At 47.7% G+C, this 18376-nt stretch overlaps 1 protein-coding gene across 5 annotated transcripts in view; it reads left to right on the top strand.

Moving 5' to 3' along the window:
- Usp46 (ubiquitin specific peptidase 46) overlaps positions 1 to 18376 on the top strand; it is a 96584-nt gene that overhangs the window by 15527 nt on the left and 62681 nt on the right. For 2 of the 5 annotated variants that reach the window (XM_031342725.1, XM_031342724.1), the window contains exon 2: positions 959 to 1061. The exons of 1 other annotated variant lie outside the window; for it this stretch is intronic. In XM_031342725.1, coding sequence (XP_031198585.1) covers positions 1059 to 1061 — 3 coding nt within the window. In that variant the 5' untranslated portion in view covers positions 959 to 1058. Of the gene's footprint in view, positions 1 to 958; positions 1062 to 10201; positions 10394 to 12850; positions 12952 to 18376 lie in introns of those variants that run through there. 2 more of the 5 variants (XM_031342722.1, XM_031342723.1) reach the window with 2 other exon arrangements.

The following is an 18376-nucleotide window of genomic DNA, read 5'->3' as shown; positions in this document are numbered from 1 at the left end:
GGTGCCACTTCTGTGAGCTTGGCCTCTGAGCAGTCAATGGGGGTGGTGGGTTGTTAAAAATGGAAATAACTCCACGTGAGCTGGGGACACTGGGTGTGACACAGGAAGTGATTATCTTTCCTTCATTGTATATGGCTTGTGGACAGGAGAGCCCATTGTGGTCCTGAGACATGCCTGTTGTAAGTCTAATCCAGCTCCGGAACCACGCAGCTGGCTCTACTTGGCTGTGCTTAGCTTCCTTCCGGTCTACTCTCTTTCAGTCAGATGCTCCTACGACTATTCACTGAACACCTACTATGAGCCTACAAGTCTGAAGGCTCCAACTGTGGACAGAGATCAAACCCTTTTGAGAATATCCATCTATTTGCCTGAGAAGATGGGGAACCTTTCACAAGCATTTTCTCAGGCTGATGGAAGGGCTTCCTGTGTGGGGCTTTTGATCTGCCTCTATGCTAACTAACCTCCTGGGATAACTGCTGTCATAAAGCTTCACTATGTATTAGCCCGGCACTTTTTTTTTCTTTTTGTATGCTTGGGAGTGAACCCAAGCTAGCATTACAACTCCAGCACTGAGTTGTCTGTAGTCCACACTCTGCAGACTCCCTTACCACATGCCTTTTTTCTTTATGTTTTTGATTCAGCCTTCTTGCTAAGTTGCCCAGTTGGCCTTGAATTTTTCAGTGCAGCCCGGGTAAAAGCCGTTGACTCGCCACCTTTCTGTCTCAGCGTCCAAAGAATCTGGAATTAGAGACCCTTGCTGCTCGGGCTGACTCCTTTACCTTCAGATGAGAAGGAACCCATTGACGGGCTCCCACACTGATAATCTTGACAAAAGAAACAAATAAACTGGAAATCCCACTGATTCTCTCGCCTCCCTCCAGCTTTCTTCGCCCGAGAGTTCTCCTTAAGGATACCTGACTTCTATGGAAACCAGGTTGTTTCAACTTTCTTCCCGCAGACTCACCTGTCAAACCCCGCCTTCCCACCTCGACCAGAGCCTCCGGTTCTACTTAATTTGGATCTGAGTGTGGAAGAGAGAGACCCTTCAGGAAGGCGAGATGGTGAGTGCTATGGTTAAGATTGAGAAGCTGAGCGTAAAACAAGGGTGGGTGAAGCGTCTGAGGCCGTCTGCGGAAGGCGCTGGCCACTGTACGAGGCAGTTTAGGTTTCGAATAAGGTTTTTAAACCAACGACTCTTGACTAGAACTTTAGTTTCTAGAGAAATTTAAACCGGGGAGACTTCCTGTGAAATCGAGCTTTGAGGAATGAGTGGACCTGATGCAGAAGTAAGCCTGTAGGGGCAGGCGTGGGCTGCAGGCCTGCAAGCGTGGAGTGCTGGGTGGTCTGCTAGAAGGAAGGATTGGACAAAGTGGGTGGAGCCAAGTTAAGCCCTCACGGGAGCAACCCCTCCAGGAAGGTATTTTGACCTCTTTACCACCTTCCTTTCCCTCACAGCAAACACTGGTCAGAGTCCCTTGTCTCCTCTCCCCTTTATCTTAAAACCAACCATTTCCTATGCGGATTCTGTCCTACCTTCCCACCCACACTAGAGAGAGCAGCCGATCCCCTGTTAGAGATGGTGCTTGCACAGTTCTGGAGAACTCTTTCCCTCTCTCTGTCTTCCCATCCTCTTCTCCCCACCCCACCCCACCCCCCTTTTTTTGTATACTCCTTTGGGAGTCAAAGGATAACTAATTGAGTCAGTTTCTCTTTACACCATGTGGATCTTGGGGATAGACTTCAGGTTGTCAGGCTCAGCAGCAGGCACCTTTATTTATCCACTAAGTCTTCTACCACCTGACTCTGGGTCTCTCTCCTCTCCTTTCCTCTCCCCTCCCCTCCCCTCTTTACCTCTCTCCTTTTCTCCAGTCCTCCCTCCCCTCCCCTTTTCCCCTTTCCCCTTCCCCTCTGTACTGGCTGGTTTCATGTGTCAATTTGACACAGGCTGGAGTTATCACAGAGAAGGGAGTTTCAGTTGGGGAAGTGCCTCCATGAGATCCAGTGGGACATTTTCTCAATTAGTGATCAAGGGGGTAGGGCCCCTTGTGGGTGGTGCCTTCCCTGGGCTGGAAGTCTTGGGTTCTATAAGAGAGCAGGCTGAGCAAGCCAGGGAAAGCAATCCAGTAAGAAACATCTCTCCATGGCCTCTGCATCAGCTCCTGATTCTGATCTGCTTGAGTTCCAGTCCTGACTTCCTTTGGTGATGAACAGCAATGTGGAAGTAAGCTCAATAAACCCTTTCCTCCCCAACTTGCTTCTTGGTCATGATGTTTGTGCAGGAATAGAAACCCTGACTAAGACACCCTTCCCTTCCCTTCTCCCTCCCCCTCTCCTCCTTCACCCTTCCCCTCCCCTTCCCTTCTCTCCTTCCCCTTCCCCCTTCTCCTCCATTCACAAGAGCTCACTGTGTAGCTCCAGCTGACCTCACACTCACTATTGTAGACTTGGCTGTCCTGGAACTCCTAGAGATCCACCTGTCTCTGTTTTGGAAGTGCGGAGATAAAGGCCTGGGCTGCCATACCCAGGCTCTGGGAAACTTGAACTCCCTAAGCCTGGGTTCTCTTTCCTTCCAAACACAGAAGCTAATCCCACCTTTCCCAAAGATCTGTGAGGCTGACTCAGATCTTAAAGCCTGTCCTGAAAGAGATGGTAACTGCCATTGTTATTTCTCCGGTTACTCTGTAGCTGCTGGTTGTGGTATATTGATTTTGTAGCTGTATTTGATACATATTCCTCTGTCTTTAACTACTGTTTCTATCATATTACCAGTCTTTTGCCTCTCTGTTTCAGAGACTCTCCTAGTTTCCATTGGCTTCTCTTCTACAGCTGCCTTGCACGGTGGAGCTCTCTGACAGCCCCCTTCTACCTTCTGCTGGGGCAGACTCCTCCAGAGCTGCATGTCCTCCATTCTTATGTATACATTAATTACACTTAGATTTATTTCTACAGTGAAAATTTTTCTTAACTTAAGACTTGCATAGTTAAGGGCTTAATTGATTAATAATTCAAGCACTTAGTGTCTCAAAGTCCATACTTCTGAGCCACCCTCGGGTCTCTTAGTCATGCTCACCTAAATCTAATCTTTAGCAATTCTTCTTGTTAAAAATAAAAGTGTTCTGGGAAGGCAGACAGATGGCTAGGCTGTTAAGAGCACTGGCTGCTCTTCCGGAGGACCTGGGTTCGATTCTAAGCACCTACATGGCAGTTCACAACTGGTGAGAACTCCAGTTCCAGGGGACTTCATGTCTCTTCTGGCTTCAGTGGGCACCAGGCAAGCACATGGTAGACAGACATATATGCAAGCAAAACATGCATATATACATTAAAAAGAAAAGGGGCAGATGCTTCATTCTAGCTAGAAATCTGCATCTGGTCCCTGGCTTCCATCCCAGTCAACCACAAAAGCCAGTTTTCCATCTGTCTGTCTGTCTGTCTGTTTCTCTCTGACCACCCTCCTAAATTCAGGATATCTTCAGCTCTGGGACCCTTTCAGATGCCAACTTTATTTATCCATCTATCTACCTATCTGTCTACCTATCTATCTATCTATCTATCTATCTATCTATCTATCTATTTTAGTGTTTGTGTATATGTGTTTGAATGGGCACCTACATCACGTACACATATATCCATCCAAATGTATGTATGTAGGCCAATGTTGACATCAGGAGTATTTTTTTTTTTTTTTTGAGACAGGGTTTCTCTGTGTAGCCCCAGCTGTCCTGAAACTCACTCTGTAGACCAGGCTGGCCTCGAACTCAGAAATCTGCCTGCCTCTGCTTCCCAAGTGCTGAGACTAAAGTGCTCCCACCACCACCCAGCAGGAATATTTCTTGATTACCTAATTCTTTAAGGCAGGGCATCTTAGTTGAACCCAGAGCTGAGCAATTTGGCTGCTCTAGCCTTCTTCCACTGTCTCTGTCTTCAAAGTGCTGATTACAGACTGGCTGCTATGCTCATGTGGGATTTACATGGACTTTGGGGATCTGAACTCTTAGTCCTCATACTTGCTCAGCAAGCGCTTCACTCTCTGAGCCATCTCCTGAGCCTTCTCAGATTTGGAACTGGCTTCATCTGGAGCATCTCCACTGTCCTGCAGCTTTCCTTCACCCAGGGTAGCCGACCAGAGTAATGCTTTTTCAGTTACAATGTATTATCAAATAAAGTCTAATCATGTTTCAATCTAGCTCAAAAGACCTTCAGTGGCCAATGAAACAGGCTGATTGATCTGAGGACTTAGAAAACCTGCAGTACCAGGAAATACAGGAACAAAGCTACAACATGATGTTAGATGCAGTTATCCCATTAGAATCGTGGTTCTCAACCTTCTTAATGACACAGCCCTTTAATACAGCTCCTCATGTTATGGTGACCCTAGCCATAAAATCATTTCATTGCTATTTCCTAACTATAATTATGCTTCTGTTATGAATCATTATGTAAATATCTGTGTTTTCCGATGGTCTTGGGCAACCCCTGTGAAAGGGTTGTTTGGCTTCCAAGTTGAGAACCACTGCGTTAGAGGAATTCTGATGTTATGCTCAATCCAAAGCTGGCCTTACTTATACTAACAGTACCTCCAAAAAGTGGCAGAGACTTTCCCAAACAGTGCTCACAAACGCCACTAGGATCCGAATAGCCCTGGCACCCATCGTCTGGGTTTGTCCCAAGTCACCGGTGCTGCTCCCAGGTTCGAGTGCTGCGCCGAGTGTCTAGTGTTGGTTGGCTGTGTGGTGACTGAGGTATAATGGCTCCAGTGGACGGGGCACATGGGGGCAAAACCCAGCAAACTGCCCCTTCATATCTGATGAGGGCTGGAGAGCAGCAAATGTGTGAGGGAGCTGAAGCTGTCTGGCTAGAGAGCAGAGAAGAGGCTTCAGTTTGAGCTTCCTGAGTTCCATGAGCCCGGAGGTACTGATACATTAGGATTCTTTGAGCCTTCAGTGGTAGATGCTCAGTTTGAACTGATCAGGGAAGAGAAGAATTTCACTGGTCTGCGTTACCGAAAAGTCTGGGATTTAGATCTGGCAGCAGTAGAATGAACAGCGCTAGGATTTCTCTTCTGCATGCCTCAGGGCCGTTTTCCTGTGTTGGCTTCATTCTGGGTCATGGGTAAGAAGTTGGTGCTAGATCTATGTTGGATCCACTTTTCAGACTCAGGAATGGGGACAGGACCTGCTTTCCCACTAAAGTCTCCGGGTTAAAAGGTATGATGGTGGCTCACACCTGTAGTCCCAGCACTCAGAAGGTGGGGTAAGAGAACTGCCTGAAATGTGAGGGCAGCCTGGTCCACAGAGTGAGACCCTGTAATGCATTTGGGGAACACTGCCCACTGGGTAAAGGCCTTGCAACAGAAGCATGAGGACCTGAGTTTGGATCGCTTGCACCCACGTGCAAAGATGAGCATATTGCCACACCATCCCTCGAGAAGCAAAGATAGGAGGGTCCCTGAGTCTCACTGCCCAACCAGCCTAGCTAAATTACTGAGCTCCAGTCTCAGTGATGTAGCCGTCCAGCGGCCATGGATGAACTGGGTGTACCTGAAGGGGGAGCTGGAAATGAAAGGGGGGAGGGAGCGAGAGAAGGATGAAGCCAAGACAAGGTTCTGATCGAGGATCCAAGTTTAATATTGAGCACCACGTTTATATAGGCCAAGCCCACAGACCCCTATCCTTTGTTTCAGCTGGATTAGGTTGCAAAGCAAGGTCAGCGGGCAGTTAATTCTTCTAAGTTTCTGTAGGAAGTTGCACATGCTACCAAGGTGAATGACTCAATCTAGGTTGTTAAGGTCTAACAACCTAGACTGCTCACTGACTGCTCTTCCGAAGGTCCTGAGTTCGGATCCCAGCAACCACTTGGTGGCTCACAACCACCCATAATGAGATCGGATGCCCTCTTCTGGTGCCTCTGAAGACGGCTGCAGTAAATTATGCCAGAGTGAGGCTGGAGTGAGTGGGGCTGGAGCAAACGGGGCGGCAGAGGTCCTGAGATCAACAGCAGCCACACACATGATGGCTCACGGTCATCTGTAAAGCTACAGTGTACTCATACACATAAAATAAATGATAAAATAAATCTTTTAAAAAAACTATTTATTTTATGTATATGTGTACACTGTAGATGTCCTCAGATACACCAGAAGAGGGCATAGGATCCCATTACAGATGGTTGTGAGCCACCATGTGGCTGCTGGAAATTAAACTCAGTCAGTGTCCTGAGTCAGTGTTCTGAGCAATCTTTCAAGCCCCCAAAGACACCCAATATTAAACTTGCCTGCCCACACACACACACACACACACACACACACACACACCCCTACACATAGGTACCAGCACTCACATATGCATATGAAGCCCCAGGGCTGACTCTTTAATGAACAAACCAGTCTCTGTAGCTGGGTCACGAGGCCTCCTTCTGACTCCTGGTGCAAAGTAAGACACCTGAATCCTAGGGTTGGAGCATGTGTACTGGCTGGTTCTGTGTGTCAACTTGACACAAGCTGGAATTATCACAGAGAAAGGAGCCTCCCTTGAGGAAATGCCTCCATGAGATCCAGCTGTAAGGCATTGTCTCAATTAGTGATCAAGGGTAGGAAGGCCCATTATTTGTGATGCCATCCCTGGGCTGGTAGTCTTGGGTTCTATAAGAAAGCAAGCTGAGCAAGCCAGTAAGGAACATCCCTCTATGGCCTCTGCATCAGCTCCTGCTTCCTGACCTGCTTGAGTTCCAGTCCTGATTTCCTTTGGTGATGAACAGCAATGTGGAAAGCTGAATAAACCCTTTCCTCCTGAACTTGCTTCTTGGTCACGATGTTTTGTGCGGGAATAGAAGAAACCCTGACTAAGACAGCATGGGAGAGGAACCTTCTCAGAGTAGGTCTGGCAGTGGCTACTGGAAGAAACAAAATAATTCCAGGGAGGGCACATGGTGAATTCTAGCACAAGGGTTGGCTGAGGCAGAGGGTAGACGTGTTCTGAGATGGGTGCAAATTACCACGTCCTCAAAGATGCCAGTGCTGGTCCATGGGTCACACTTTACAGCAGGAAGCACACTACCTGGAGTGGCTGCCTCTCTCTGCTCCACTTAGGTGGATGCTGGCCTAGAAACCATTTTTCCATTTCCTGGCTATTCTGTTCCTCACCATAGATCTCACATCAGCTGTGGTCTATATGTAGAAATACTTTCCCTCACAATCCCCTCATTAGCTAGGCCCCATCTGTGAGGTTTTCTCTCTTCCTACCTGGGATAGTTCCTCACTCAGCGAAGGCAAGGTTACACTTTTCCAATCCAAGAGCCTTCTGTAATTGAGACTTGTTTAGATCAACCTCGCTAAATTGTAAAACACATTGAATCATCCACAAGTTGGGTAAACTCTGCTATGTTCAATTGATTTGCTGACTAACCCACAGCCTCTCCACTTTTTTTCTTCCTTCCAGTGGTAGACAGGATCTCCCCACCTCTCCCTGGCTGTCCTGGTACTCACTATGTAGCCCAGGTGGGCTTTGAACATGTGGCAGTCTCTCTAACTCAACCACTCAAGGGCTGGATTATATACCATACCACATCTAGCTTTCAACCTGTCTGTCTACATTGCCTACTTGGTTTTAGGTGTTTAGAGGGCAAATGGTCCTTTTTCTTGTTGGCACAGCAAGCCAGAGCCAGGTGCTGCTGGTTGGTTTTCGTTGTGCCAATGATATTTGTGCATGTAAACATGTGTGGATGTTCATGTGTGAAGACATTGTGTGTGTCAAAGCCTGACCTGGATGTTGGATGTCTCCCTCTGTCTTATTTTTGTTTAGAGATTTATTTTTAACTATGGATGTGTGTGCATGTGTGTGTAGGTGGGTATGTGGATAAGATGCAAGTGCCATGATCCAGAAACCATGGGATCCCTTGGAGCTGAAGTTACAGGTGTTTGTGAGCCACCCCTCATGGGTGATAGGAATTGAAGTCCGGTCTTCTGGAAGAGCAGTATGCACTTTTAACCACCCAGCCATCTCTCTATCCCTTCCACATTACTTGTTTGAGACACAGAGAGAGTCTTTGTCTGCATTTGTAGCTTGTAATTTGACTAGTCTGGCTGGCCAGCAGACACAAGCGCCACCCATGTATTCTGTCTCTGCCTCTCCAGCACTGGGATATTTACACACTGTGACCATGTTTCTTTATTTGTGGGTCTGGACTCTGGAGGCTTGAACTTAGGGACCCATGCTTGTGCTGTAAGCCTTTTATCGACTGACCCACCTCCCCAGCTCTCAATTGTGTTTTAAGCCCTGTAGGTCTTGCACGCACGAAGTTTATCATCAGAAAGCATGTGCATTTAAAGCTTTAGGCAAACCATACATTGAGCTGAGGCCTTTGACTTCTGACATTTCTCAGTCTTTATGCTTTTCTGGATCTTATTCTTCTAGCCAGTCATAGTTTGGGTGTTTTTTTTTTAAGGTTTGTTTATTTATTTATTTTATGTATATAAGTACACTGTATCATACAAATGGTTGTGAACCTTCATGTGGTTGCTGGGAATTGAATTTAGGACCTTTGCTCACTCTGGTCGGCCCTGCTCTCTCAATCCCTGCTCGCTCCAGCCCAAGGATTTACTTATAATTATAAATAAGTACACTGTTGCTGTCTTCAGACACACCAGAAGAGGGTGTCAGATCTCATTATGGGTGGTTGTGAGCCACCACGTGGTTGCTGGGATTTGAACTCAAGACCTTTGGGAGAGCAGTCAGTGCTCTTACCCTCTGAGCCATCTTACCAGACCTAGTTTTGGGTGTTTTATCAATGGTCCCCCTGCCCCACAATGGTGCCCAACTGAAGTTTAGCATGCCTTTATCTGTACTATTTGAGAAACAGAGCTGGGTTGGATACCTGCTCTGTAAACCCTGTGGAGCAAACCGTGTCTATTAACTAATAGATCGTGTAGGAGCTGAAAGAATCATAAATGACAGCAGTAAAAAAGAATGAAAATAAAATTCAGGTAGAATGACTCATTGTGAGCAGGAATATTAATCTTTCTACAAATTGAAAACTACAGTATCCACGTGACACCCCCCCCCCCCAGCTTTAGTCAGTAGTTTTTTGTCTTCTATTTTCACCCCAGGTTCTAGGAGAACTACCAATGGATGGCTCTCATGTGCTATGTGTATAACCCTATCTTCCCCGCTCCCTCCTCCCTCCCTCCCCCAGTATGTTACTCTTGGCTAGATAAAGCTGTCTTCAATTATATTAATTTCTCTCCTAATTTAATTTCCCACAAAATACATGGGTTCGGGAATTTAGCACGTTTCATGCACATCTTCCCTGTGCAAAGCATGGGACTGCAAACTTGTCTGCAGTTATTCCCCATGTTTGAAATGGACTCTTTCAGTTCTCACATATCCCTCAAGCGGGTGTACAATGTGCACCCTGAGCCTGCAGTTTTGGCCTCTGCAGGAACGTGTAAAAAGCTCAAACAGCACCCAATTTCACAAAACTGAGATCAGGAGCTCCGAGGATGGGGCGTACGAAAGTTTTGTTCTGGTATTTTCTGGACAGCCTCTAGTACCGCCCAGAACCTGGCTATTTCCTTCGTACCTGCTAATGTCACAAATCTCCCGAGTGTGTCTGCCTAGACCCGGAATTCTTTCCTTTCTGGGAACGTTTTCCCAGGCAGCTGGGTTGCTGCTGGCCAGAGCTTTCTGGCCACGCCCATGTCCTGGTCTCATTTTACTTTTCGGTTCCGGCGGATGCCATCTGGCTAGAACCCTGGAGAGAAACTTTAAAGTTGGTCTGCAGTCACCCTCACTCCCTTCCACCCTTACTCTTATCCTCCACTAGCTAACCCCTAAAGCCCAAGGCTTGCTGGAGACCAGCAGGAACAGGCAAGAGGGAAATCGGGAAGCGAGCTCGTCCGTGGCCCTGCGGTGGAGGTCCCCAGCCCACGATCGGCCAGTGTCCAGTGCCCGGTGCTGTCCTGAGTCCGGAAAGGCCGCGGTGCTGGGTTCTCTGGGGGCTGGCCTCGCGGTGCAGCTGGCACGGAGCGGGACCCTAGGGCAGAGGAGCGAGAACGGCTTCCAGCCGGGTTGGTCGAGCGGGTCCTGGAAGGCGGCAGGAGCGTAGCAGCGGCCCCGGTTCGGCGCCTCCCGGCTCCGGGCTCCTCCTCCCGCCGGCCGCGGCCTCGGCTGCGTCGCTCCGCCACTCCCCGCCCCGCGCCGCCGCCCCGCCCTCGCCGCCGCCCGGCCTCGCTCGCCCAACCCCACTGCAAGCCGGCCCCAGGCCGCCTCGCCGCCACCCGGCCTCGCTGCGCGCCACCATGGACAGTCCCGTTTTCCCCTGGTAAAGATGGCGGTGCGCGATCGCTGCAACCTTTAGACTAATGACTGTCCGAAACATCGCCTCCATCTGTAATATGGTGAGTGGCCGCCGAGCCTCCGGGGGTCGCGCCCGCAGCGAGCCAGGCAAAGAAAGGGAACCCCGGGCTGGAGCTGCACGCGCGCCGCGGTCGTGGGGGCCGCACGGCCAGAAGTTCCGGCCCCGAAGCTGGGCCGGCTGACCGCAGTCCCCCGCCTCTATCCCAGCCGGGGACTCCGAGCGGATCCCAGGGATCCCCAGGGCGGCCCCATGCCCCCGCCCTCGAGTTGCGGTGCGGGCGGTGGGTGGGGGGTGGAGGGTGCGAGGTGGCCGCACACTGATGTCCCGAGGGAGGACCGTGAGGGTACGAGCCCAGAGTGGGAGGAAGTAGATCCCCCTGGTGCAGTAAATAAACCCATACTGGACTCACCGACGACTGTCCTCTGCTCCTTCTGGAGTTCAGCCTTGATTGTATTTAAGATTCACTTTGCAACAGCAGTGCTCTTACCAGGAGAAATTGGATAGACATAAAAGCTGTGACAAAAAAAAAAAAAAATCCAAGTGAAGACTCTGGCTAGAGAGGCAAACTAAAACCTGGCATCGGAAAGCAGGGCAATTTGTTCTGGAGGCCTCAGTTTCCCCACCTGCATGCAGGAGATTGTTAGGCGGCAGGAAGGTTTGCAGGCCCTGGGAGTGAGGTGGTTGTGGGTGTGAGGAAGTCTGCAGGGGTCATCCTGCCCCGCCTCCTCTCCATTTAGCTTGGGCGCTGCCTGGACAGTCTGATGGAGTGGGGGTGGGAGGTGTGTGGGGGGGTGTTACCCAGGGGTCACTTTAATTTGGATTTCCCCCATTACTTTCTGGTTCTGTTTAGTTTCCTTGGGACCAGTTTCCAGCCTTTGGGTCCCCTGAGTGTAAGGGCATCCCCACTTGTGATGGGGAGCCTTCCCACAGCCTTAGGGAAGTCAGTTTGGGGTAAGGCATTACCTTCGGTGTGGGGCTTGAGGGTGTGTGCTCTGCCTCTACTCTCTGGACTCTCTTCCCCTCCGACCCTCCTCAAACTGGAACACTGCTGGTTTTTGTTTGTTTGTTTGTTGCCATTTTGAGGAATACACCCCTCTGCCCGCCCCTCCGCCCGCCCCTCCGCCACCAAGTTAGATACCAATACTAGCCTCTAAAGGGAATCTGAGAAGGCCTGATTAAGTAGGCCTCAGGTAAGGTGATCTGGCTGCCCTTCCCCCATCACACAGCTCTTTAAATCTTCTGTCCCACATTCTGTTGCAAGATCAACACATGGCACAGAGCATTAAGGAGCCATGTGTTAGCTCAGGTGGAGTTGAGACCTGCTGCGGCTGGCTCCAGCTCTCTGCCGCCAAGGCCAGCAGAGCAAATGCAGGAGGTCCCAGAGTGATAGCTGCCTGCTTGGTGGTGCAAGTCTCCTTAGAAGGATGGCTCCTGCAGCATTGCCATTTTCCCTATCTGCTTGAAGACACAGGTTTCCTGCTTCTTCCTGTCCAGTGACGTTAATGTGGCTGGATGCCCCTAGAAGACAATGCCTTTCTTCTCAGTGTCTCTGCTGTAACTGAGCTCCTGTGGGAAACTGGGAAACCACAGTAGCTTCCATGCTGTATTTCCCGCCTGTGGGGGTGGCCGCAGGCCTACAGGCTCCTGAGGCTCAGTGCCTGCTTGTGGGGCTGCGCTTGTCCAGTTTGCATTCGGTGACACCTCTCAGAGTGGAAACCCGAGAGCAAGCGTGTCCCAAGAGGAAGTCTGCCTCTGGCTTGCTCTTGCCCTTGCTGTAACTAGGACTTCTTGGCACACCTGGAGAGAATGTCACAACCTGTTTTCAGTGAAACTCAGCCAGGGAGACAAGCCTCTGGAAGGACATGAGAGGAATGGGCCAATATTATGTCAATAGAATAAACACTTAAAGTTTATTGTAACCAAGTTAAAGCTCAACCCCCTCCCCCTCTCCCTTCCCTAGTAAAGTAAACCTAATATGTTTCTGTTTAGATGCTGTCTTGGGCAAGTGGAGAAAAGTTTGCATTCTAATGTGAGGCACTAGGTGCAGTCCTGCTTATGTATTTATTTGTGGCTTGTGAGGCAGTGGCTTCTTCGCCCAGGTAGACTTCCAGCAAGATATGCCTAAGCGCTAGATGACAGACAGATATGCCCTGCTTCATCTAGCTTTCCAATCCCACTCTGAATACAGCAACCTTGTGTCCTTGAGGGAGTTAGTCTTTGCTTCAGCTTTTATTTGTAAAAATGGGCTGATAATGGTTGCATTCCAGAAGGGAGCTCCTGGCACTCAGGGCGATGTACATCCTAAGTTCTCAGTGAGTGGCGGCCGCTGTGGTCAGTCCAGTCTCTTTAGGGGCCATAGGAATTTGGTCTTCTCCTCCTTGAGTATAAACCACCCATTGGGTCACTTATACAAAACAAGCTGAATGACTCTGTAGAGAAGCTGGGGTGGGAACTGCAAACCCCGCCCCTTATAAAAGCTGCTCAGGTCACTTCTGCCCCTCCCATTCAAATCTCCCTGAGGAGGAGGCTGGTGCTGAGGAGACTGCTGTCTCTCTGCACAGCCAGATAAAAGCTTACTTGACCATGAACTGTTTCCAGGTAGGCGCCTCCCTATCTCTTGTTATTGGGTTTCTCACAGGGGCTCTTTCTTGAGCTTTGTTACTTTCTGCTTTTGCTCCCCGCTGGTTTGAGGAGTGGTAAAGCAAGCAGGGATTGTTTGTTTGTTTGTGTATATTTATTTAGTTGGTACTAGCTGGCTCAAAACACAGCGGCCTCACACAGGCTAGGCAAGAACGCTCCCACAGAGCACTGTAGCCAGGCTGTAGATATTTGGTCTATTTTAAACATTTTCTGATGTGTATTCTGAAAGAGTGCTTAAAGATACTATCTTCTTGGGGGAAGATAAACCAAGATAGACCAAGATCTAGCTCTGAAAGGCCATCCCCATTCCTCCATGGAAGGAGCTCCCAGCAGGGCTAAAATAAGCCTGGAAGCAGGTCCTTCCTTTGGTAAAGTGTTCACACCCCCCTCCTTCCTCTTACTGCCTCTCATCCCCTCTGAGGTACTTGTCCTTTGAAAGTTCAGACCTGGTTCTCATTTATTTCTTGTGAATGCCCTCCCTCAGCAATGCCCGATCAGCGCTCTCGGGGCGAGTCAGTCTAACCACATGGCTGTGTGTGGTGGAGATAGTAAAGCTTGTTTGGCTGGTGTGTTGTAATTTTTGAAAATGCTTCACCTGCTACCAGGCACAAGGAGATGTCCCCTGCTGATAATCCTGTTGTTTAGAGCAGTGTATTCCACTCTCTGTGTGTTTCGTGGTCCCTACAAATGGAAGATATTGTTTGTGGTTATGTACTGTTTTTGTTTTCTGTTTGAATTGAGGAGTTTTCTAAAAAAAGAGAAAAGAAAAAAGGAAGCAAATGTGACTTGGACTGGTGTAAACTGGCCTAAATTATCTCTTCTTCATTTCATTAAGATGTGTTTTGTGGGGAGGGCTTGTATCAAATAGTAGGTTTTGTGGGGGTGGGACGGGGTGGGCATTGAATATGTAGTTTAGGGGTGGAGTGTTTTGCTTAGCCCATGTGAGGATTGGGTTTTGTCTCCAGCTGTGTGTGTGTGTGTGTGTGTGTGTGTGTGTGTGAAATGTTGTACTGATGACATCTGTCAAGGACCAGCAGTCTTAGCGCAGGCACATACTATGCGGAGGTGAAGATATGGGTCCACAGCCCCAAGGAGCTCAGTCGGTCCTCTGCTTGTGGCCTGATGCTGTGAAAAAATGAAACAATCCCAATATAGTGTGATAGCCACACAGATGGGTGTGAACAGGATCTGAGATGTAGGGAGGTGATCGCATCTATGAGCACTACCGGACACGTCGTCGGTAAGAGTCACACTTTCTACGTGGGGTTCTTACTTTTCATGGGCACATGATTCTTAATTTTCATTGGCACGTACATGATCATAGTCAACACTAGTCGGAACTGAAGCTGGAGGACCGGGTGTCATTCCAGTACAGTGTTAACCTGTACATAGCCAGTACAGTGTTGGTGGCCTTTGGTCAAGTATACATCAGGGACCTTAATTTTTCTTATCCTGTAAAACTGCAATATAGTTTTAGTCCTGAGATGTTTCTTAGTAGACAGTAGTATTTCTTAAAGTGTTTCCTCTCTTAACTGGCTTAGTTACTTCAGTTCCTACCTACCTGTTTCAAACCTTGTTGAATGTACCAGATATTGGTGGTTTCACATGGATCACTTCTGGGATGTTTTCTGAGAGCCATCTGTGTGCCAGATTGGAATCCTGTTATGTGGATGAAGTTGCCTTCAAATGAAGAAAAACTAAAACCAATAAACGTTGGTGGCAAAACTGGGGACTTGATCTTAGGTGTCTAATGTCTACCTGCTTGTATATCTGTGCACTGTGTGTGTGCCTGATGCTCACAAGAGGGTGTTGGATCCTGGAACCAGAGGTTACAACATGCAGTTGTAAGCTGCTCTAGGTGCTGGGAACTGAACCCAGGTTCCCTCTAAGAGCAACTGCTGAGTTCTCTTCTCAGGCCCCAAACTGAGGATTTTTATAAGGGTCATTTAATCTTAATAAACCAATGTACCTAAAGCAAGTGGTTTGAGAATGATCAGAACTTTATTTTAAAGCAATATACATTTTTTTTTATTTATTTTATGTGTATGAGTACACTGTAGTTGTACAGATGGCCGTGAGCCATCATGTATGTGGCTGCTGGGAATTGGACTCAGGACCTCTGCTGGCCCCGCTTGCTCCAGACCAGCTCCGGCATAATTCACTATAGCTGTCTCCAGGCACATCAGAAGAGGGTGTCCGATCTCATTATGGGTGGTTGTGAGCCACCATGTAGTTGCTGGGATCCAAACTCAGGACCTTTCGGAGCGCTGTCTGTACTCTTACACGCTGAGCCATCTCATCAGCCCAGAACTTTATTTTAATAATAATAAAAAAGCCAGTCTCTCAATGTGCCTGAAGAGATAACCTATTTCCATGACTCATGCATTCTATTTGCAAAGATAACTGGCCGCTAGATGTAGAGTTTACTGTATCAGTGAGAAAAGGTTACAGTTATGAATGAGGGTCTATCCTGCTGGTTGTTAGGTGTTTAATAAATACAGCCTGAGGTGAAGTGGGTTAATGTTTAAGGAGAGAAAAAAAAAAATCTGCTCTCCTGACCTTTTAGGTCTAATGTGTTGTAGTTTATTTTAGGTCAGAATCTGACAATTAAGTCTGCAGAATTTTTTGTTTTCCGTGGACTCCTGGGGGAAGACAAATTTGAACACCAATATTGGGCTAGAATTGAAAACTGATGCCTTTTCTGAGTAAGAAGCCTGGTATTCTACTTAACCACACACTAACTAGGTCCTGCTTGCTCATCATCGCTAGTGTGGGACCTTCATGTGTTTGGGTGAAAGCTGAAAGTAATCTTTAACTTCATTGCCTTTGCAGTTAGGAGAACTTTCTCTAGTTAGATGTGGGTCTCCTGCCCACCAGTATCTAAGACTGGTTTTTCTGATGCCATTAAGCTGGATGGCATCCACAGATGGCCTGAGCTCTGGTCTCCCCATGAAGCTAGTCCAAAGCAAGCTGACTAGAGGAGATATGAACAGCAGTATCTTTTCATCTGGCTAATTTGTATCGTCTAAATACTTTCTTGCAAGTTGTTAACAGTTAACTGTCATTTGTTGTGATATCAATGCTTGCCTAGGGGTTTAAAAGGCCTTCATAGTCCTTGGAGAGAAAGTGACCCCAAATAAACCAGTACAAATTTATCACTTGCCCTCGATGGTGCTCTAGTCTGTCTGCACTGTTGCTGTTCTGGGGTTATGGGTTAATTAATGGACATTGTAAATCCCACGTCCACCATGGTGGTGAGGATGATTATTTTGCTGTGGTTCCCTTATACTGATCACGGGCAGGGAACCTGTTGGTTCCTAATGCTTGCCTTGCCATTCATTGGTCCAGCCCTCCTTCCCCCTCCCCCTTTCCTTTCAGAATTCACAGAGTAAATAAACTCAGTCCTGGGATTCCTTCTTAGGGTGGAGGTGAACTTTAGACACCCAAAAAGGTATGTGAAATAATAGAGCAAGCAGCCAGCAGTCCCCACCCAGGGAAGAAATGAGCTACACCAAACACAGTTAAAACTCCCATGGGCATCTCCAGCTCACCACTCCTCTCCCCAGACACAGTGGCCGTTGATTTTGGCATTTATTATGTATTTCATACTTTTACCAGATATGTATACACTGGCAAACCAGATACAGTACTGATTCGTGTATTTTAAACAAATTCTGTAAATCCAAGCTTGTACCAATTAATTTAATATTAATTAAATAATCATGAGGTTTATTCATCAAGATATTCTTTTTTTTTGGTTTTTCGAGACAGGGTTTCTCTGTATAGCCCTGGCTGTCCTGGAACTCGCTCTGTAGATCAGGCTGGCCTTGAACTCAGAAATCTGCCTGCCTCTGCCTCCCAAGTGCTGGGATTAAAGACGTGCGCCACCACCGCCTGGCAAGATATTCTTAATTCTAGTTTATCTGCTATATAATCTTCCTTCAAATGAATGTGCAACCATATATATTCAATTTATTATCATGGGGGCTTACTCTTTTTGGTCAGTATATTTCAATGTTAAAAACACTTTTAAACTTGTCTTCCTGTGCAAATGTTTGTAGTCTCTCTGTGGTAAATGTCCAGAAACGGATTGCTGAGTCTAAGGAAGTGGGCATCTTCTGCTGTAATATATTGCCAGGTTGTTCTCTGAAGCAGTTGTACCAATTTGGGTTCTAGCCAGCATGGTTGGGGGAGGGGGCCTAGTGGTTCCATACGCTTGCAGACACTCGATATTGTTAGATGTGGCATTTTGCCAATCTGATGGGTGTGAAATTGCATCTCTGTGGTTTAAACTTGCACTTTATTCTTCACTAGCCAGGCTGAACATCTCCTGTGTATATCGTGATACAATGTTTCTAATTCATGATCAGTGTTGGCTTCCTGTGAACACAGGGCATGGAATGGCGGAGAGGAAAGTCGGGGAGACCAAAGCAAAAGTCAGGGACAGTTGGGGGGGGGGGACATGAAAATGTTCTTAGGGGTGGGGCACCGGCAGCGTGGAGGTGGCGGACGCCAGTGGAGATGTCCTGAGTGTAGTGTAGCAAGTTCCTTTGGGATCCGTTTCTGTGCCGGCTGGGCTCATTTCAAGCCCCATTCGGGTGCAAGTCCATGCTTTGAATGAAACTGGCCTTGGTGAAAATCATGTCAGGCCTCTTCTGGCACGCACAGCTGCAGGGCCGGACTTGAGGAGTTTTCCTGTTGACCCAGTTGCTGTTTGAAGATCGTTTAGAAACTGGTCTTACTCTAAAAGCACATTTCTTTGTCCTCTGGGTTAGGTTTTGTGCACAGGAAGTCAGTGTTCATCAGGTTTGGCGTGAATGTCCTGGGGTAAGCATCGTATTCACTATCAGAAAACATTCCTTTTACCCCCACTCCAGAGCTCCGTGCATGTCACCTCACTGAGCACAATAGCTGCTAAAATGCCTTATAATTCAGTGGCTCTTTGTATACCAAAGAATGGAGCTCACCTGTGTGTTCTCTTATTAAGAGTCCAGACTCCGGACAGATTTTTGGTAAGCAGATCTCAGGTGGAGCCCTGGAACCTGCATTTAAAAATGCCTAATCCTTACTCCTCCCACATTCCTGAGGACCAGGATTTGAGAAATACCGGCTTCCTGGGTGATAGCCCCAAGCTCTTAAAAATATTGTTTAGAGGAATTACCTGCCATGTGAGAGGTTTTTAAAAATCAATGTAAAATTATTTAAGGCAGTGATTTAACTTCAAAAGGCAGAGAGTGTTACCACTCTCCAGTTGTAGTTCTTGACATTAAACAATTAGGCTTTTTGTTTTTTGTTTTAATTTTCTTCTCACACAGAGGTTTCTTGTACTGGTTATGTATCACACGTGAAGTCTTTAGAAGAAACATTTAAGAAATGAAATCAT

The sequence above is a fragment of the Mastomys coucha genome, unplaced genomic scaffold (assembly GCF_008632895.1).
Source record: "Mastomys coucha isolate ucsf_1 unplaced genomic scaffold, UCSF_Mcou_1 pScaffold22, whole genome shotgun sequence".
In the NCBI taxonomy this organism is placed as follows: domain Eukaryota; kingdom Metazoa; phylum Chordata; class Mammalia; order Rodentia; family Muridae; genus Mastomys; species Mastomys coucha.
Note: the sequence above shows the minus strand (reverse complement) of the source record. Positions and strands in the feature narration are given on the sequence as shown.